Source organism: Peromyscus californicus, unplaced genomic scaffold (genome assembly GCF_007827085.1).
Source record: "Peromyscus californicus insignis strain IS unplaced genomic scaffold, ASM782708v3 Scaffold_24__1_contigs__length_46423439, whole genome shotgun sequence".
Taxonomy (NCBI): Eukaryota; Metazoa; Chordata; class Mammalia; order Rodentia; family Cricetidae; genus Peromyscus; species Peromyscus californicus.
The window spans coordinates 43,425,312-43,446,057 of record NW_026294535.1 but is presented as its reverse complement, the minus strand read 5'-3'; the positions used below and the strand labels follow the sequence as shown (position 1 = coordinate 43,446,057).

The following is a 20,746-nucleotide window of genomic DNA, read 5'->3' as shown; positions in this document are numbered from 1 at the left end:
GTTCCCCCCGAGCCCCACCATTTCCAAAGGACAGCAGAGACACCAGTAAAAAATGGCTTTCACCGTGTGTTCGCCAGCTCCACAGAACTCCAGCCACAGCTTCCTGTGGGGGTGTGTTGAAGCCGGCCCACACGGTGCTGGATCCGGAGCTGGGGTGGGGTTGCACATTGGGAGTTTCCCTGCCCCCTCAGGAGGTGAGAGTGTTTCCACTTGAGGGTCTTAGAGTCCTTCTGGGCTCTTTGGCACTTGGAAAGTAAATCCCCCCCCATTTCCTGCCCCATAGGAATGGGGTTGGGGGAGGACTTGGCACTGGCTGTGGGGGAGGTTATGGCTCCATCAGTCCTCTGGTCACTCACAGAAAGGAAGGGTTGTCACCAGGACAAGCCCCTGTTAGGGATCAGGTTGGTAGAAAGAGAGGGTCAGGGGGTCAGGGGTTGCTGGAAATGTCCTGGCAGGGACGAGGAGGCAGGCCCAGCCTGACAGAGGGAAGGCCCGGATCGACCCTCACTCGGCGGTCATGCACTGAAGTCGGTGCTTGAAGAAGAGCAGACGATGTTTGGCCACCTGACTCTGGTCCAGGGATCCCGGGTAACGGTAGCGGGCATACGTTTCAGCCCCCGGGTCCTTGGATACCCACGGCAGCTTCACCTTCGAAGCATGGTCCACAACCACATCAGAGCAGGAGCCAACACGGAGGGAACCAAGTCCGTCCAGGAAGAATTCTGGGTGAGGGTGGGGAGAGCACACGGTTACGGCTCCTGAGGGCGGCAAAGGCCGGTTCCCGGGGAGAACTGAAGTCTAGGGCCCGGAGGGTGGCTGTGCGAAAACTCGGTCGCGAAGGACACTCCTAAAGGGGAGCTCATTTCAATAAACCCCAGGCTCCCTCCTCGGAGCAGGTCTGAACCTGGGGACGCAGCCGGCAGTAAGGGTGACCTTGGCAGTGGAGGGGAGTTCGAGGCCGACCTGCAGCTGTGCTGTCTGAGGTGTAAACGCAATGTCAGAAAGTGGAGGTTTCAGTTTTTTGTTTTTAGCTCAGATGCAGACCTTGGTAACACCCCAGTCCCCCAGAACTGCCCTAGCATCCAGTGGGGGGGGGGGGGGGGGCGGTGGGAGCCGGGTCAGGTCCTTCCCAGGCCTTGCCAGGAGGGGGCGCCACTCACCCAGATGTGCCACCCGGTTGAGCCGCGGGTCAAAGCCCACCTCGCGCACTTTATCTGTGCGCGCCAGGAAGAAGTTGACCACGCCGTCGGTGACCACGCAGCTCGGAAAGCCAACGAGCTCGTGGTGGAAGCCGCGCTTTTGCCGGAGGCAGTCCCCGAGGCCCGGGGCGCCCGGCTCCACACTCAGCAGCTGCCGGTAGGTGGTAGAGAAGCCCGAGATCTCCCGCACGGCGCCCCCAACCTGCCGGGAGTGAGAGGATGCTCCGGTTAAGGCTAGCTCGCCCAGGAGCGGGGTGCTTCCTGTCTGCGCCCCCTGCCCCACCCTCGCCCTACGTGCTCCGGCACCACAGGACCCAGGACTGTCCCCCAGACCCGCTTCACCCGAGGACCGGGCCGCTCTCCCGCCCCACCCGCCGCGCCCCTCCCTACCAGGTCCAGGGGCGTCCTCTCCAGCACGTCCACAAGCTTCTCCAGCCGCGTGCGCGCCGTGAAGACAAAGTCGTCGTCCACCCACAGCACGTATTTGGTGGTTACTTGGGACACCGCCAGGTTCCGACCTGCGAACCAACCCTAGGAGAGTTGGATTATGGTTGGGGAGTCTGTAGAAGCAGGAAAACTCTGCCTTCTCCCCTGACCCTCTAAACAGCCCGTGCCCCTCTAGCCGTTTTTTTTGGAGGGGGGCGAGGGGGGGGGGGAGTGTGTTTCGAGACAGGGTTTCTCTGTGTAGCTTTGGTGCCTGTCCTGGATCTCACTCTGTAGACCAGGCTGGCCTCGAACTCGCAGAGATCTGACTGGCTCTGCCTCCCGAGTGCTGGGCTTAAAGGCGTGCGCCACCATCGCCAGACTCCTCTCTAGACTTTTGAGCGCTTTCGGGTGACCGGAAACTAGGTTAAAAAAAAAAATCCGCAGGTTCCCACCCCTCTTCCTAAAGATCTTGAATCTTTTGGGAAGGGTCTTGAAATGCATTTCATTCCTGCGTGCCTCCTTCGATCGTGCTATTTTTATAGGTATGAAGCACCGTTTCAGGAACGCAGAGCGAATAAGACAGGCAAGATTCCTGATCCCAGGATCCCTTACAATAGGCGCACACTTGATTCTGAGGCAGGTGGTCCTTAATCACTACCCAGAAAGCTGCAAGAGACTGAGGGCACGCCCCCTTCCCAGAGTCCTCTGGCGCCCCGGTTCAGCTCTGCAGGCTGCGCACCTTGCCGAAGGGCATGAGATAGTGCTCCACGTGGGGGTCGCTAATGCGCTCCGGTTTGTCGCTGTCGTCGGCGATGACTATGGTGACCGTGGGGTAAAAGCGTCGGATGCTGGCAATGAGCGCCCGTAGCCGATCATAACGAAGAAAGGTCTTGGTGGCTATGGTAACCAGAGCACTGATGTTGTACTGGGCTGAAAGCAAGACGCAGGGTTGGGTGCAGAAAGAAAAAAGAAAAAAATAAAAATGGGAAGGAGAAGTGGAAACGCAGCCCCTCCCAGGGCCAACCCCTTCTTTACTTCCCTAATCCCTCGAACCTCACCTCCCTGGGATAGAGATGAAGGCGGGTACAGCCGGGGCTGGGGAGGATGTCTTATGCGGATGGTGAAGACAGCTTCATGTCCCTTGGTGGAGAACCGGACTGGGAAGAAAGGACGTGCAATTGGGCCCTTAAGGCTAGAAGAACATTCGCTTTTCAGCGGACCAGGATTTAAATCCCTATTCTGCATTCTGCCTTCCCAGACCTTGGTGGGCAAGAACATAGAGTTCTGACTTCCGTGGAACCTACGTTTTGCTGTTTTTGTGGTGGTGGGAGTTGAACTTAGAGCCCGATGCATGCTCGGCAAGCACTCTACCACCGAGATCATGCTCCCAGCCCTATTTTTCCTCCAGAGGATGACCTTGAACTTCCTGCCTCTGCCTGTTGAGTGAGATTACAGGTGTTATTACCTATAGACGTCTCCCAATGAGACACCATGTAGAGTTCTGTGCAGTGCTGGGGACTGAACCCATGGTCTTGTGCATGCTAGACAAGCATGCTACCCACTTAGCTACATTTCCTGCCCAGAAACTGACAGTTTAGGAGGTAGGACAAAGACAATGGAACAACTTCCTCCTCCTCCTCCTCCTCCTCCTCCTCCTCCTCCTCCTCCTCCTCCTCCTCCTCTTCTTTTTCCCTTTTTGGCTTCTTGAGACTGAGTCCTGCTTATGTAGCCCTGGCTCATTTGGTACTTGCTTCATAGTCCAGGCTGGTTTCAACCCTGAGGCAATTCTCCTACGTACCTCAGATTCCTGAGTGCTGGGATTATAGGTGAGCGTTACTGTGTCTAGGTAAGAGCTAATTTTTTTGTTTTTTGTTTTTGGTTTTTCGAGACAGGGTTTCTCTGTGTAGCTTTGCGCCTTTCCTGGAACTCACTTGGTAGCCCAGGCTAGCCTCGATCCTCCTGGCTCTGTCTCCCTAGTGCTGGGATTAAAGGCATGCGCCACCACCGCCGGCAAGAGCTAACGTTTCTAAAAGTTAATCTTTACTAAGTATTTACTACATGCATATACATATATGGCATTAGTAGCTTGGTCTACCCTTGAACTCTCTACCCTCCTGTCATGGCTTCCCAAGCACTAAGACTGCAGGCATGGACTGCTACACTTTGCTCTGTACTACACAGCTATAAAATCCTCTGTACGTTGGAGGTGGTGGCACACACCTGTAATCCTGGGAGGTAGAAGCTTGAGGACCTGGAGTCCAGGTCAGCTGAATAGCCAGCCAGAGCTACATGAAAGGAGATAGCTTTAACAACAAAACAAAAAATTGAAAATGTGTTCTAGCCGGGCGGTGGTGGCGCACGCCTTTAATCCCAGCACTAGGGAGGCAGAGGCAGGCGGATCTCTGTGAGTTCGAGGCCAGCCTGGGCTACAGAGTGAGTTCCAGGAAAGGCGCAAAGCTACACAGAGAAACCCTGTCTCGAAAAAAAAAAAGGAAAAAAAATGTGTTCTAAATCGATGAAGCCATTTAATCCTCATGGTAATTCCATTACATAAATCCCTAGGACAGGAAACTTAGGCACAGAAAAGTACGTGGTGATATATTGTGTACCCTAATAAACTTGCCTGAGGATCAGAGGACATAGCCAGCCACTAGATTAGACATAAAGGTCAGGCAGTGGTGGCCCACACCTTTAATCCCAGCACTTGATATCTCATGCCTTTGCTTGGGAAACACACACACCTTTAATCCCAGGATTAAATATGGCAGGACAGAGAAAGGTATATAAGGCATGAGGAAACAGGAACTCATTCTCTTTAGGCTGAGGATTTCGTAGAACTAGTGGCTGGCTGCTCTGCTTCTCTGATCTTTCAGCTTTCACCCTGATATCTGGCTCTGTTTTTTTTTTTTGTTTGTTTGTTTGTTTTGTTTTTTTAAACTACCATCTAAGATTCAAACACAAAAGTAAATTGCCCATATTACACAACAACATTCTGGTTTTAGGTCAAGTAAAAAGAAGTCTAGAGCTATGAGGTAAGGAAAATTGCCTTAAGCAAAGAGGAAGCATTTGAGTACAGATGCAGATGTTGGGAAAGAGCCAGCTGTGACAAAATCTTGGGGAAGAACGTTCCAGGCAGATGCAAAGGCCCGAAGGTAGGAGAAACTCAGGAGAACAAGCTTTGGAGAAAAACGGGAAGAGAGAGCCTGACAAGGTAAGTGTTGGGCTAGAAAATTTTGTGGGCAGTGCACCCTCCTGAAAGGCATGAGATCATGGGGGTGCCTGAGTCCTCTGGCTCCAGGAACAGGTCACTTCCAGGAGCCACAATGGTGGAATGATGGGCAGAAGTTGGGCCACGCCCAGGGCTCTGGTTTCCCTCTGGCCTGTTTTGGCCCCGATACACAAAGGCCTCTTCTCTCAGCCCTGGCGCGGCTGGCCCACTCGCTACATTCATCGCAGGTCTTGGCAATTCTAGCCACTGCTGGAGTGCCTCCCACACCCTCTATCATTTGCTCTCTAAAGACTTCCTGGGTTCTTTCTGTTCCTTCAGCCTACCCTACCCCTACCCAGGCCTCGCACCTGTGTCTGCCGCGTTGGCCTGGTAGCTTCGACTGCTGTAGGTGACAAGTTGCAGCTGCCGGTTGAGTCTATCCAGACCTGGGCTGGCAAGGGTGAGGTCTGTCTGTCCCTCTCCAGTGAGAGTCACCCCAGTCACTTCCCCTGCCACATCCCAGGTGCCTAGGGAAGCAGTCAGGTTCACCTGGCAGGGGGTGCGAGACAGCAGGGTTAGACCCCCCTACCTACCCACCTCTTGCCCTTTTTTTTTGATCTCCGCATCTCTCTGGGTGGGTCTGTCACCCTTCATGCCCACCCGGCCTCTTCCTTCGCTGTTTTCTCTCACCTGATAGACCTCCTGAGCAGAAGCTTCCTGCAGACTTAGTCCTGGGAGGAAGGATGGGGAGCTAGGGTCACACAGGCTGCCCTGCATTCTTGATGGTTTACTCTCTCCTTCCCACCCTGTGGCCCGCCGCACTCCATGCCCACCTCTCCTGTGGAGGCCTAGTACAGCGCACCCTAGAGGGACTGCTTTTTCAACTCCTTCCCATCAGAGAGACATTTCTCCCGGGGCTTGTCCTGCCTATCTCGCTAGCCCTTGCTCAGTTACCAAAGAAGAGATTCCTCTTCACAAACATCCCGGGTGTTCTGTAATTCCCGACAGAGTCTGTCCTCACCTCCCACCTCCTGAGCTCCCTTATCAGAGGTTTTCACTTCCACACACCGCCCCCCATTTCTTCTCCATCCAGCCTAGTCCAGCCCGACTCACTCCCTAAGACCTTCCTTCTCTACCTGGCACCAAGATGCTCCTGAGGGGCTGGACCTCCACGCCCTGCAGGGGATACTGTAAGGGGGAGTTGGCCGGGGCTATGAGCAGCTGGTCGGCCAGAGACTGGCTCCTGTAGTAGAGAGGGAGGGACAAAGGGGTCAGGAGGAGAGATCTCACTAACGACCACCCCCCCACACACCCTCCCGAAGACTTTCTCACTGGCACCTTGCAAGGAAGGCCTGGTATTCCTGCTCCCTGGCGTCAGAGACAGCCCTCAGCTCGTCAGTGTCAAAGGCTTTAGTGAGGTCGACGGCTCGAACCTGTCTCTGGAATGGGAAGGCAAAGCTCCCTCCCCTGGATTCACAACTGCAATTGTGGTGAGCCAGCAGCCTGAAGTGAGGAGAAAGGGTCTTCAGAGTGCAGCTCCCCGGCTCCATTTACCTCACAACACGCAAAGCACCCCCGCACTTGGGTCCCTCAACTCTTCCCATGTGGTATTTTCCCCCTTAAACACTGCTCTTCAAAGAGCTCCCAAGGGGGGACCACGGACGAGAGGCTTATCCCTTGTATCTGGGCTTTATAGAGGTGTGGAGTAGGGCCAATTACTGAGACGTCGACCTAGCCGCCACTCAGGAACCCTTCTGTAATCTCAAGTCTAAGTCAAGAAGCAGGCGGTCTGTGGGGTGCTCCCCTGCCTGAACATCCTCCCACACCCCAATGGCGGTGACAAGGTTCAAGGAGGATAGATTTGCTGTTCCCTCCCCCCTAGTTCCAGCCTCGGTAACCTTCTCCACCTCCCGCTTCACTGCACCCACCAGTCAGCAGCATCCAAGTCCAGCCCTGGAGGAAACAAAAGCTCCCAGGCACCACCCCCCCCCCCCACCTCCTCCTCTAGCAAGCTCTGCTCTGTCGCCACCTCGCCGCGATCAGCACTCACCCCACCACTTGCTCCTTGATCCTGACCGGGATGTGCGCGTAGCGGGGCTCAGGGGCAAGGTTTGGCAGATCGAGCCTCGGGGGACCTTGTTGTGGGGGCGACCACAACGCCAGAGGGTTCGGGAGACTGGGCGCGTCTCGGGTGCTGGCGTACAGGAGCCCGAGCGAGGCGCAGGCGAGCAGCAGGACTAGCGCACAGAGGGCCCGGCGGCCCAGCCGCATCCTGAGATAGGGGAGGATGAGAGGTGACCAGGGGCTGAAGGAAGGTGAGGGCTGGGGCTCTCCATTCAGCTGCCTCGGAGGGTGGCGCAGGTTTCCGAGGCCACCCATCTCCGTTCGGCAGGGCGCACATCCCTTCCCTGCGCTGGGGTCTCCGGGGCCTCCTTTTCTTCCGCCTCTCTCTCACATCTGAGCTTCCGCACACACCCCAGGCCCCCGGCACGGTGACACGCCACACCTTGGGCGCGTGGCCCTTGGGGACCCCACCCCCACTCCCACGCGCCTTCCCGGGGCCGGGGTGCTGCGGGGGAGGGGGGGGGACGGACGGCTGCGCACCTGGCCTGTCAGGGAAAGCGCGGCATCGCGCCCGTGCCTGCGGGTGCCCGGGCCGAGGTGACCCTCGGTGGCCTCGGTGTGCCACGGGGACGACGCGCGGGGCCGCTCCAGCCCACACCTTGGCCGCGGGGCGCTCCAGCGCACTGACCTGTCTAACGCTCCAAGGCCGCGGCAAGATCGCGGTCCGGGCGGCGCCCGGCTCTCGGCCCCGGCCGGGGGGTCCTCATGAGGCCGGGGGCGGCCTGATGCGGGAGCCGGGCTGGAGCCTGACAGCGTGGGGGATCCGGCTCCTCCCGCCTGCGGACTCCGGGGCTTTGTAGACCGCGGCGTGGGGGTGGTGCTGGACGTTTCCTGCCGGGGAGAACCGAGTCGCAGATCTGCCGCGCCCCAGCCCCAGCCACAAAGCCGGGCAGCCCTGGCACCGAGTCGCGCTCGCAGGCAGCGGAGGGCGCAGGCCCTCCCCGCCCCGGCTCGCACAACCGCAGCGCGGCTCCCGGGATGGATGCGGCAGAGGCTCCGGCTCCGCGCGCGGATGGCGAGCGCCGCGGCGCCTTCTGGCGGGCGCAGAGGAGATTGCTCGGGCGGGGAGCCCTCGCTGGAAGGTCCCTGTCTCTGCCCCTCATCCCTTCGCCCCCCAAACCGCTAAGGCTCGGTAACGGTTCACGGTCCCCGTCATTTCCCTGTTCGCTCTGATTGTAGCCTAGGGACGACAATTGGGTAGAGCAGGCCGGAGGTGGGGCCGTGTGTTCTAACCTCAAGGAAAACTTGAGTGGGTAGGATGGGATTAAGGAAACCAGACAGCCCTGGAGATAAACACTGCCTAAGTTAACAAAGATGGTCACCCCCCTCCGCCCCTCTTCTCCGAATTCCGAGCAATCAGCTGAGGTAAGCCGTTATGCTCTGCATGGCCTACTTCCCCCTAACTAACTGCTTCTTGGTACAGACTGGAAGAGGATCCTCCGGAAAGGGTCAGGCGAGAAGTGGTCCTTTCAAATATACGCCATAGGTGGACTCCTGACACTGACCAGAATTAAAATCCTATGGTTCTCAGAAGGATCGAAATTTCATAGAAAAACGGGGAGAACCCGATGAAAAAATGTGTTGCAAACGGACGTTTCCTGTCCCGACCACAGACACAATGTGTTTAAGATAGGGGCTCTTGAAAGAACTGTGTGCGTCTGCTGGAGAAAAAAGGGAAATTCCACCCCTTTTAAACCAAAATTTCCAGATCAAAAGTTAAATTACAAAAACTTTAAAATAAATCAAGGTTTTTTTTGTTTTGTGTTTTTTTTGTTTTTACAGTTGGAAGCCCTCCCCTCAGCAAGTGGTAAAGGGAAATATCAACATACTACCTATATGAAAATACTTGATAGTCGTCTGGTGTGAGAACCAAAGTTATGTTTTGAGTTTTAATCACTGTGCCCAAGAGATCCATAAAACAAAAACAACAACAAAAAAAAATGCCTCTAACCTGTAAGCCCGTCACCCAAGGACTGATACTTCCCAAGATGCTGGAGGCTGCTGTTCATATAATAAGCCACATGTTTTCACTTCCAATTTGTTTCAACAAATTTGGTTGACCACACAACTGCACCGGATGTGTTTGATCACTCCTAGATGAGAGGTACATAGGCAGGAAGTGCCTCAGGATGTATGCTTGCCCCTGATTGGACAGAGGTGGGAAGTACGAAGCCTTGTGGGTTTGCTTAGTCAGTGTAGCTCGTGGCCATTTTCTGGGAACCCTGGAATGGACCTGGTCAGAGTCTTGTCATCTTGGCTAGTATTTAATTAAAGCTTACTTCAGATTTGGCTCAAAAATTGTAGTGGTCTTATTCTCAACCAGTGGGGTTAACACAGGTTTAGTGGTACATGCCTGAACTTCTAACACTGTGGAGGCAGGAGCTGGAGGATTAGCAAGTTTTTTTTTTTTTTTTTTTTTTTTTTTTTTTTTTGGTCTGGGCTACATTAGGGAGACCTGTCAAAAAACCAATAGCTGGAGAAATGGCTCAGTGGTTTGATTGTCAGCACTCATGTTGGGTGGCTCACAACTGCCTGTTAACGCCAACACCAGGGGGTTTGATGCCCCCTTCTGGTCTCCTCAGGTACAGACACATGTGGCATACACTCACATAGATACACACACACACACACACACACACACACACACACACACACACACACAAGGGTAGAGGGTTAAGCTCAGTGATAGAATGTTTGTTCTTTTGAGATTTTTCATAGTTTTTCCCTACATAGGAAAATCTCATAGAAAGCACACACATGTTCTTCATACATGTGCATACATGTACCTATGTTTATGTGTTGAAACAATTGGTTAGGCTGTGGAGGTTTGGACGAGAAATGCCTTCCATCAGCTCAGGTATTCGAACACTTGGTCTCCAGCTGATGACCCTGTTTGGGGAGGGGGTGCAGCTTTGGGGCAGGAAGCTCCTCACTGGGGGTTCGTAGCCTCGCCCCGCCTGCAGTTCACGTTCTGTTTCATTTTTCTCGGTTGAGGTGTGATCATTCCCCTGCTCCTGTTACCATGCCTACCCACCACAATGGACTCACATTTCCCAGAAACCGCAAGCTCAAATAAGTTCTTAAGTCATTCTTAGTCATGGCATTTTATCACAGCAAGAGAAAAGTGACAGATATACTGGCTAACCCAGATTCAAGAAGTCATTAAATGTCACCTTTGGGGCCGGCAAGGTAGTTCAGCCAGTAAAAGCAATTGCTACTCAAGTTTGATCGAGTGAGTTAGGTGTCCATGTTCTCTCTCTCTCTCTCTCTAATAAGTAATAAAAATAAACTCCTTGGTCAGTGTGGGTTCAAAGAATTTGTGACAATTTCTAATCCTCCATGATCACTAGTGACCTAGTGACCAAAATCTATCTATCTATCTATCTATCTATCTATCTATCTTTTTTTTGGTTGTTTTTTGAGACAGGGTTTCTCTGTGTAGTTTTGGTACCTGTCCTGGAACTCACTCTATAGACCAGGCTGGCCTCAAACTCACAGAGATCCACCTGGCTCTGCCTCCCGGATGCTGGGACTAAAGGTGTGCACCACCACTGCCCGGCTCGACCAAAATCACTTTAAAGCTTAGCTTGTACTTACTTTTAGTAAGTGTTATGTATTCATATTTAATAATTAAATATATATTTGAGAATACTTTAACCATGTCAAATTACATGCTCCATTGCGTATCATCTGACAGCATCACTGATACACAACCTAATACAGTCAACCTACCCTTACTGTAACAAAAAATCAGGATTAAACTAAAAAGATGCCCTGGTCCTGATGTCACAGGCCTAGAACACCACCAGCTTCTCGGGAGGCTGAAGCAAGAGGATGAGAAGTTGGAGGATATCTTGGGCTGCACAGTGAGTTTAAGGCCAGCCTGAGCAATGTAGTGAGGCCCTGTCAATCAAACAGAGAGCTGAAGATGGAGATCTCTGATGGAGGACTTGCCTGACATTCACAAGGCTCCATCCCCAAGGCCACCTAAATAAATAAAGACAAGTAAGCAAACTGAAGCTGGAGCTGGGGAGATACCTTGGTGGCTCCCTGGAGTGGTTGGTGGTGCACACGTTTAATCTGAGAGCTCAGGAGGTGGAGGACCTCTGTGAGTCCAAACAACACAGAAGAGTGCTTGTCACTCTTGCAAAGAATCTGAGTTTGGTTCCCATCACCCAGGAGGTACTTCTCACAACTGCCTGTAACTCCAGTTCCAGGGCATTCAGTGTCTTCTTTTGCAAGTGCACATACTCACACCCAGACACACACAGAGACAGATCATACGTGTACACACACACACACACCACACACACAATAATGTTGTTTTGAATTATAAACAACACCTAGCTAACCAGTTGCCACTTTCCTTGTCCCAAACATTGTAAGCATTCAGTTATTTACTCAGTAACAACTAACAATCCTGTAATGAGAGCGCTTTTGTCTCATTCTCTAAAGGAGGACACAGGAATTGCTTCGCTGAGAAAGGGCAAGATTAAGATGAACATTTGACAGGTTGCCTCAGAGTTCAGCCTGGTAGCCAGTATATGACACTGTCTCCAATCAACACACACCACAGATGACTAGGAATGCCATCCAATACAAAGTCATAAGCTTAATTAAAACATAAGTGTTGGAAACTTTTTTCCTTGTAATTCAATTTTATGGATCTCAAGTGTGAACTTTAAAGAAAATGTCAAAAGGTTGGACACATCTCTCAGCCATAAAACATACTTAACAATATCAAAGACAATAAAATCTACATTTTTAATTTCAAGCTATTTTATATTACATTTTAATAAACATGCTATTCGCTGGGTACAGTGTTTGTGTTCCCAGCTACTCAAGAGAGTAAAGTAGGAGGGTCACTTGAGTCTGAGAGTTTAGAAGCAGCCTGGGCAGATATATGCTCTAAAAAAATGCTCTTGAGGGTGCTGGAAAGGTGCCTCAGTGGTTATGATCACTGACTGATCTCCCAGAGGACCTGAGTTTGATTCCCAGCACCCACTTGGCCACTCATAACTCTTAGTAACTCCAGTCCCAGGAGATACAATGCCCTCTTCTGTCCTTGGGTACCAAGCTGCATACAGGGCACAGCCACACATGTAGGCAAATCACTCACACACATAAAATAAAATGAATAATTTTTTTGAGACAGGGTTTCTCTCTGTATAACAGCTCTGGCTGTCTTTGAACTCACTCTGTAGACCAGGCTGGCCTCAAACTTACAGAGATCTGCCTGCTTCTGCCTCCCGAGTGCTGGAATTAAAGGTGTGCACCACCAACCCTGGCAGAATATTTTGTTTTGTTTTGTTTTTCGAGACAGGGTTTCTCTGTGTAGCTTTGTGCCTTTCCTGGAACTCACTCTGTAGCCCAGGCTGGCCTCGAACTCACAGAGATCCTCCTGGCTCTGCCTCCCGAGTGCTGGGATTAAAGGAGTGTGCCACCACCGCCCGGCAAGAAAACAAGAAGGGGATTTATATTAGAGAAGATATAAAATTCTTATCAAATGGGAGAAAGACAGTGGAAGGTCTGTTATGTTCATTACTCCTGGAATGATTTTACTTTTAGGGTTCTCTGATCCGTAAGAACATTGCTGCTTGTAATAGGAAAGTCAGTGACATGCACAGCCTTCCTTTCTAAACAACTGGATCAAGCAATCGTGTCTGGAGTTAAATATTTAGTCACTAGGGAGAGGAAGTATTATTTGGACTAAGACAAATGTAAGCACAGGCTGGACTCAAGATTGTAAAGACTGACTTTTTAACTATTGGACTTCCGTCTGCAGGTGATAAATTGTCATAAACAGGCTTTTTAAAAGGGCACTTAATTTTTTTTTACATTCATTAGTGTGTGTGTTCATGTGTGCACAACTGTGAGCATGCCGCACACCAACGTGGAGCTCAGAGGACAGGTTGAGAATGTCTGCTCTGCCGTTCTACTTGAGTTCCCTGGATGGAATGTAGGCTTGGCAGGAAGTACCTTTACAATGCCGTCTCATTGGCCTAGGAGGTTTTATTTTACTTTATTTTAGTGTCGGGATGTTTTGCCTGCATCTATGCTTGTTCATCATGTGTGTGCCTGGTGCCTGTGGAGACCAGAAGAGGTGTCAGATCCCCTGGGACTGGAGTTGGATGGTTGTGAGCCACCATTTGGGTGCCGGAAACCAAACCATCTCTCCAGGCCCCGCATTATATTTCCCATAAAGACAAACAAGTTCTTTGGACTCATTCTAGGTTTTAGTCAAAGACTGAGACAGGAAAAGTTAAATATGAACCTAGAATTCTAGAAAGTAATGATTAGGGGTTTTTTTTGTTATTTATTTATTTTTTTTTTTAAGAAAGAAAGAGGGTCCAGAGCAGAGGCCGTCGGTGGATAAGAGCACTGGCTGCTCTTGCAGAGGACCAGGGTTATCTTCAATAACCCACATAGAATTATCGTCTGTAACTCCAGCTCCACGGGGTCTGGCCTCCTTGGACACCAGGTATGCATGTGGGTGCACAAACATCTATGTAAACAAAACACTTAGACACATGAAAACATCTTTAAAAGAAGCAGAGGAAGAGGAAGAAGAGGAAGAGGAGGAGAAAAGAAGGAGGAGGGGGGGGGAGGAGGAGGGGGGGAGGAGGAAGAGGAGGAGGAGGAGATGAAGAATTATTCAGGTTGGTCTAGAGGTGGCCTGGTAGGCTAAAGGCACCAAATCTGATGCAACCAAACCTGATGACTCCAGTTTGACCCCCAGGTCCCACACAGTGGTAGAAAGAGAGAAATAATTCCTGCAGATTGTCATCTGACCTACACACACACACACACACACACACACACACACACACACACACACACACACACACGTGCGCGCACGTGCATGTGTGATTATTAAAACTTTGAAGAGAATCTTTTTTTAAAAAAATGATAGGAGGGGCTAGAAAGACCCCTCAGTGGATAAGAAGAGCACTGGATGCTCTTCCAGAGGACTCAGGTTCAATTTCCAGCACCCACATGGCAGGCAACTGTGGTTCCAGGGGATCTGACACGCTCATCTGGCCTCTGAGGACATCAGGCATGCAAGATGGGCAAAATATCTATGTACTATGATATATGTCATAAATAATGATAATATATATATGGCTCAGTGTGAAGGCAGCTTGAAGAGACTGGTACTAGTTGGATATTATGACAGTTTTAGTATAAAAATAATTCACAGTAAGAATGAAATGTGAATTATTGGAAAATAAGAATCTATTAGCCTAAACTAAAGAAAAAAAATGAGGAATCTGGCTGGGTGTGGTGGCAGTGCCACTGTAAGTCTAACTCCAGAGAGACAGAGTTAGGTGCAGGGAAAGGGTGGATGCCGGCTGATAAGTGTGGAGTGGGTGGAGTCGGGAAATGACTACTTTATAACTCTTGTATAATATTAGAGGAACCAGCCTCAATATTATACATCGCAGGGACTCAGGAGAGAGAACTACTAACAGCGAGGACTATTTTCGGGAAAAATGAATCTCAGCACACCGAGCTCTTAGTCCATTCACTTTTTATTCTTCCCATCGTCTCTTGCTTCACAGTTATATATCCCCCCAAAATCACAATCCTCCCCTCCACCCAGGACACCCAGCTTGAGTTTCCTCAGGCAGTGATTGTCTGCTATCGGGATCAAATGGAGGGGTGATAAGAATCACAAAGAGGGGCAATAGTTGTTAATTACCATTTGCGACCCAAAGGGGAAGTGACTAGTGAATTAATTAAAGGCTAAATTCGGGTAATATCTAAGAAGAGGGCTCTTATGTGCACAACTATAATCTTAAATGTGTTTGGTAAAAGATGTTAAAAATCTATAAGTTGCTAGGTCAATGGGAGAAAATAAAACTGTCTTCTTTTTTCCTGTGGTTCCTGTCTGTCCAAGCCGTCTGTCGTTTTTTCGGCAGGGTGGGGGAAAGTGTGCTCAGTCAATCTGTGTACAGCTAGATGCCTCTGGTGATAGTTACAGGGAGATCTGGACCTAGAGGTAAGGTTTGGGAAAGGAGGAAGTAAAGCTTAATTGGCACATCCGCCAGGCCTTCTCAAACAGGTAGCCTGGATGCTTAAGTCTGTTTTTAGAGAGTTCAGAGGTATCTCTGATAAGGTACTTTCCTCCATTCGGTGATGGACCTGACCGGATGCTACCAATAATGATAATTACAGGGAGGCTTGAACTGGGGTTCTGACTGAGCATAGCTATCAGTACAGAGGGTTATCTAAATGTTCCTAGAAGTGGTTAGGTAAGGAGTTAGAGGTCTATAAAGTTAGTAAGGCTGTAAGAAAGGAGGGTCTGAGCTGAATTGTGTAAGGCTATTACTTAAGGTCCACCTGACCTAGGTGGTGTCTCCTTGTGGAATTTACCTTAAGTCAGGAGACTTGTATGTGGGCTGTTATCACTGTTAGTCCTCGGAAGTTGGGCGACCACCTGGGTGGTGTCTCCTTGTGGAATTTAAGTCAGGAGACTCGCCTGTGGGCTGTAATCACTGTTCGTCCTCTTGGAAGCTGGGCGACCACCTGGGCGGTGTCTCCTTTAGTCCTTGAAAGTGGCTAGGGGAGATATCTGATTCCAGAGAAAGCCTTTCCTGAGGCTGTTCTCCAAATGCCTGGAATGTGTATGTCCAGAGAGTGAACAGTCCACATTGTTAGCCCTTCTTAGGGAAAAATCAATTGGGAAAACTATGAAGGCACACATGATTTTTATAACAGAATACAGCTGATATATAACAAACCAAGTAACACCAAAAACTCCTTGGGATTTGGCTTCCTCTGGAGGAATTCCCTGATCCCTCCAGGTAGTGACTTTGCCATGACCAGCTGAGTTCTTAGGATATATTCCTGCGGCTAACAGCATATAACTACCACAGTAAAAACCAGTTACAGTAAGACAAATAAATGAATGTTAATTAAAGAGGAAATTTGATTAAGAGCAGGATCTATACATTTTTATGATGTTTTAATCCTTGTGGCCTTGAGGATCAAACCCAGGGCTTCTAGAACGTTAGGCAAGTACTATATCCCCAGCTCCAGAAAGCGCCTTCTGACTGGCTTATTTGTTGTGGAATATGACTTTAACTAGGCAAAGATGTGTTACATTTGTTTATACTGCAGAATATTACTTTAACTGTGTAAAGGTGGGTTACTTTTGTTTATGCTGCATTTGTTTAACTATGTAAAGATGTGTAACATTTGTTTCACTTTGTCTGCCTAAGGCACCTGATTGGTCTAATAAAGAGCTGAATGGACAATAGCTAGGTAGGAGAGGGATGGGCGGGGATGGCATGCAGAGAGGATAAATAGGAGGGGAAATCTAGGCTCCAGAGGAGGAGGAAGAAGAGAGGAGAGAAGGAGGAGAGAAGGAGGAGAGAATGAGGAACACAACTGGGGTCAGAAGCCAGTCAGCCAAACAGCCAGAAAGTAAAATATACAGAAAGCAGGAAAGAAAAGGTAAAAAGCCCCGAGGCAAAACATAGATGAAGAGAAAGAAGTTAAGTTAAAAGAGGTAGCCAGAAATGAGCCTAAGCTAGGCTGAGCATTCAGAACTAATAAGTCTCCGTGTCAGGATTTAGAAGCTGGTTGGTGGCCCCAAAGAAACAGCCGGGTACACTTATTAGTTTCGAACTTTCCAGCGCATGACAGACAGCATCTCTAGGAGACACATCACTTAGGAGGACTGAAGGGACACAGTGTAACTCCAGACATGCTACTCTGACAAAGACATAGTATAGTACAGAGTTCTGTCTGGGGGTAGTTAGCTTGATTCTAAGTAGGAAGATAAAGACAAACTTAATGAGGGGAAATAGGTGTATATACATATCTGTATAAATATAAACTAACTTGTTTTTTTTTAAATGCCAGTCATTTTTCAAAGAAAGACTGAGAAACTTCTAGATTAAAGATGGCTAAGGTACTTCTACTGGGACCTACCAACATGGGCTGTGTTTGCACTAAAAACTTACTCCCAGCACACGCTGCAGGAGAAAGGGACAGGAGATGGTCTGGAGAGATGAGGAAGTGTAGCTGGAATTTTCCTGGTCCTGCCTGGCCCAAGGTCAGGACAAAAATCTCTCACCCGACAGTCCCACAGCCTCTCAGACCCAACCGAGTAAACACACAGAAACTTATATTACTTATAAACTGTATGGCTGTGGCAGGATTCTTGCTATCTGTTCTTATATCAGCCCACTTCTATTAATCTATAAGCTGCCACATGGCTCGTGGCTTACCAGTATCTTAACATCTGCTTCTCATGGCGGCGGCTGGCAGTGTCTCCCTGACTCAGCCCTCCTGTTCCCAGAATTCTCCTCTCTCCTTGTCCTGCCTATACTTCCTGCCTGGCTACTGGCCAATCAGTGTTTTATTTATTAACCAATCAGAGCAACACACTTTACAGAACATCCCACAGCAAGGAAGGGTTAATTAAGATCACTTGTTTCTCTTCAGGTGGACAGGAATTGGGCTCCTGGAACCCAGGCTGAGTGGCTCACAACTGCCTGTAACTCCAATTCCAGGGGATCCTACATCCTCTTCTGGCCTCTGTGGACACCTGCTCATGTGTGCTATCCACAGGACACACACAAACTCATAACTAAGAACAAAAGTAGGCTAGGCATAGTGTCACACACCTTGAATCCTATCGCAGCCTGGAAGAGCCAGCTTCCAGGCCGGAGCCAGGGCTGAAAGGGAAAGTCCACAGCGTAGCTAAGCTAAGACTTTTTCTGAGGGGTTTTAGGGAAGGCAAACACCCACACATATTCTCTTGATGGTTTCATTTCCTTATTTTTTTATTTTCTCATCTTGTTCTCATCATGTTGTACTACTCTGTAGTAGAATATTTTAAGGTGTGTTACTTTTGTTCATGTTGCATTTGTTTAACTCTGTGAAGCTGTGTTACTGTGCCTGTGTAAATCATCTGATGATCTAATACAGAACTGAACGGCCAATGGCAAGGCAGGAGAAAGGATAGGCGGGGCTGCAGGCAAAGAGAATATATAGAGGGAGAAATCTGGGAGGAGAGATCTAAGAGCTAGAGCCAGAGAAGAAGGAGGTCATGGGGTCCAGCCACACAGCAAGTCATGGAATAAGAATAAAATCTACAGAAGTTAGAGAAAGGGAAAAGCCCAGAGGCAAAAGGTAGATGGGATAATTTAAGATAAGAAAAGCTTGCTAGAAACTAAGCCAAGCTAAGGCTGGGCATTGGTAATTAAGAATAAGCCTCCATGTATGATTTATTTGGGAGCTGGGTGCCGGCCCCCGGAAAAAGACCAAAGACCAACAAACAACAACGCTACTCTGTTGCTACCTCACGTTGTATCCTCTTGTTGCTCCTTTCTCGCAAGCCTTTTTACAGTTTGTATATTCCAACAAAAACTTTTTGAGGCAATCCCAGAGTCACACAAAGGGCACATTCCATAATTAAGTGAATGATTATAGAAACCATGACTATGTAAACGTTTTTGAACTAACTCCCTGCAATTAGAGGGTAACTGGCCAGTGCTGAGTCTCCAGGCGAGGAGACCATATATCCTCTAATTAAAGCCCAAGCCAGCTTTCCTGAGATAAACCGTATGTTTTTTAGCATCAGCTCAAGTCTGTACTTTTGAAGATACTACAGCATACTAATACTAAAATCTTAAGATGTACTTTTAGTCCTGTGTGTAGCTCCTGATTGTCTAAGAACCACTGGCAGCACTCATTTGGGGCTATAGAGTCAGGTTATTTTCTGTAGCCTTGACTAGTCAGATTATATTTTCACAAATTGAGGTCAGGAATCGGTGCAAGGACTTAATCATTTGCCAGCTTGCAACAATTGGACTGTCTTTGTATTTACAACCTAGCCAGACAGAACAGCTGTGCATCCTCATGAGTTAAAAATTGGAAACATTTATCTAAAAAAACACCATTAGCAAGGCACCAGGTCTAATCTAAAGCTATTTTGAATCTTTGTTTCACCTAATGATGTACAAGGAAACTTTGACTTCCTATCTCAGCATGAAGATTCAAGGAATTTGAGCCAGCCTGGCTCCTGGACACAAATGATTCCCTAAATCATAAATCTAAGCTGTGGTGTAAAGCAGCTCCTAAGTGTGACTCACAGGCCTCGTGGAACAACAGGCCTTAGTTAAGAAACATATCCTGGTTTTATTTGTAGTCATCAAACTCTGTTGTAGATGTAACCAACCGTCTTATTAAATAAGAAACACAGAGCCAATACAGAGATGAAAGCCGAGAGGTCAGAGCAATAGCTAAGAGCTAAAAGCCTTACCCTTCACTGTCACTGCACCTCTCCGAAAGAGACCCACTTCCTGTGTCTGTCTTTTTTTATAGAGTTTCTGTTCTGCCTTCTCATTGGTTGTAAACCCAACCACATGACCTCCTAGGCACTGCCTATCTGTATAGACCTCCAGGTTTTCTATGGTTGGTATTGAGATTAAAGGCATGTGTATCCAACACTGGCTGTATCCTTGAACACACAGAGAGCTCTGCCTACTAAGTGCTGGGATTAAAGGCGTGCACCACCACCGCCCAGCTTTCGCTATGGCTTGCTAATAGCTCTGACTCCCGGGCAACTTTATTTATTAACATACAAGTCACATTTCAGTACAAATAAAATATCAGCATATTTCCCCTTTTCTATTTTAATAAAAAGAAAAAAGAAAAAGGTTATAACTAACATAAGAAAAACTATATACAAAAGCACAATAACTATATACAATATATAAAAGTAGTAAGTACCTAAACAATGTCTAGTCCATTTGTATTTGACAAATTCAGAGAAAATAATTCCATTATCTGTCCTATTTTGGTAAGTCCAAAATGTACCTAATTCACTTTCTATCCTAACTAATCTTCAAGTATAACTAACTAATCTTCAACTATAACTAACTAATCTTCAACTCCCTCAGAGACCCAAGAAGGAAATAATATTAGTTAACAAAAATAAAAACAGGAAGTGCATGCAAGCAGCTTCCAAAAAAAAATGTGAGTTGACAGAAACAGCCAGCTGCCTGGACAGTCACCTGAGGTTTCTCCGCAGTGCTGGGGCATCATCTTCAGCCTATAGGCTTAGCATATCTGACAGACTCATTTGTGAAGTAGGATGTACACAAGGTCAACAGTTCAACCTCATTTTGGGTGAGAGCAGTCCATGTATCAGAAACACCTGAATTCCACTAGTGTCATGTCATGATTCAGGATTTTAAATTCTGGAAATTGTTGATGTTTTTTTAATTCAGCTGTCCATTCTTCTTGTCTGTGTATATATGGCTTTATCTCAGCATCCCATTCTTCTCCACATCCCTCTATCAAATGCCAGTTTACTATTGAGAGGTGTGAGCTTAGTTACTCTTCAAGAATAACTGTTTCAGCTGCTGTTCCATTGCACATCAGAAGCCATTGGCCCACTGCCTGTTCAGCTGCTTTAGAAGAAAAGGGCACTGTACCTTTTCCAGATTGCAAAGGCCACTTCAGGGATGGTGCCCTATGGTCCTGGCCTCAGAAGATGCCTTTTGACAAAGCCATAACCACACTTGTTTTGGCAAGAATCAGTAGTCCTTTGTTTCATGTCCTGTCTGTCCTGTTTGTCAGCAGTTGATTCAAGGATACTTTTTTGTCCAGTGGCTAACTTTTGCCACAATGAAAGTTAACTCCATATGCAGTTTCTTCAATGCCCATATTTTCTCTGAGGTAGATTGGTACTGCCAGGAGCCGACATGTCTCATAGTCATAACAAAAAAGAAAAATTTTCTAAGTTATTAAAACATTTTAAATGCCATAT

The 20,746-nt window shown here is 48.5% G+C and overlaps 1 protein-coding gene across 4 annotated transcripts; it reads right to left on the bottom strand.

Annotated features, from left to right (window-relative positions):
- Nucleotides 1-46: 46 nt before the first annotated feature.
- On the bottom strand, nucleotides 47-7,943 carry B4galnt1 (beta-1,4-N-acetyl-galactosaminyltransferase 1). 4 transcript variants are annotated; one of them, XM_052753549.1, is made up of 11 exons: nucleotides 7,586-7,943; nucleotides 6,884-7,105; nucleotides 6,172-6,336; nucleotides 5,970-6,076; nucleotides 5,524-5,564; nucleotides 5,202-5,382; nucleotides 2,684-2,782; nucleotides 2,365-2,555; nucleotides 1,590-1,730; nucleotides 1,161-1,401; nucleotides 47-722 (listed from the first exon to the last, which is right to left on the bottom strand). In XM_052753549.1, exons 2-11 carry the CDS (start codon nucleotides 7,102-7,104, stop codon nucleotides 505-507), a joined length of 1,605 nt encoding a protein of 534 aa, XP_052609509.1. In that variant the 5' UTR covers nucleotide 7,105; nucleotides 7,586-7,943; the 3' UTR covers nucleotides 47-504. The 4 variants fall into 4 exon arrangements, 2 of the variants coding, with proteins under 2 accessions (XP_052609509.1, XP_052609508.1); XM_052753548.1 differs by lacking the exon at nucleotides 7,586-7,943 and having other exon boundaries at nucleotides 6,884-7,555; XR_008221720.1 differs by lacking the exons at nucleotides 47-722; nucleotides 7,586-7,943 and having other exon boundaries at nucleotides 1,288-1,401; nucleotides 1,590-1,717; nucleotides 6,884-7,559.
- Between the last annotated feature and the right edge of the window lie 12,803 nt (nucleotides 7,944-20,746).

Coding starts and splice junctions, on each gene's coding strand:
- B4galnt1 (XM_052753548.1), bottom strand. CDS start 7,212: ATGGGTGGCCTCGGAAACCTGCGCCACCCTCCGAGGCAGCTGAATGGA. Junction 6,337..6,883: donor ATCAAGGAGCAAGTGGTGGG/GTGAGTGCTGAT, acceptor TCCTCACTTCAG/GCTGCTGGCTCACCACAATT. Junction 1,402..1,589: donor AGAGGACGCCCCTGGACCTG/GTAGGGAGGGGC, acceptor CACTCCCGGCAG/GTTGGGGGCGCCGTGCGGGA.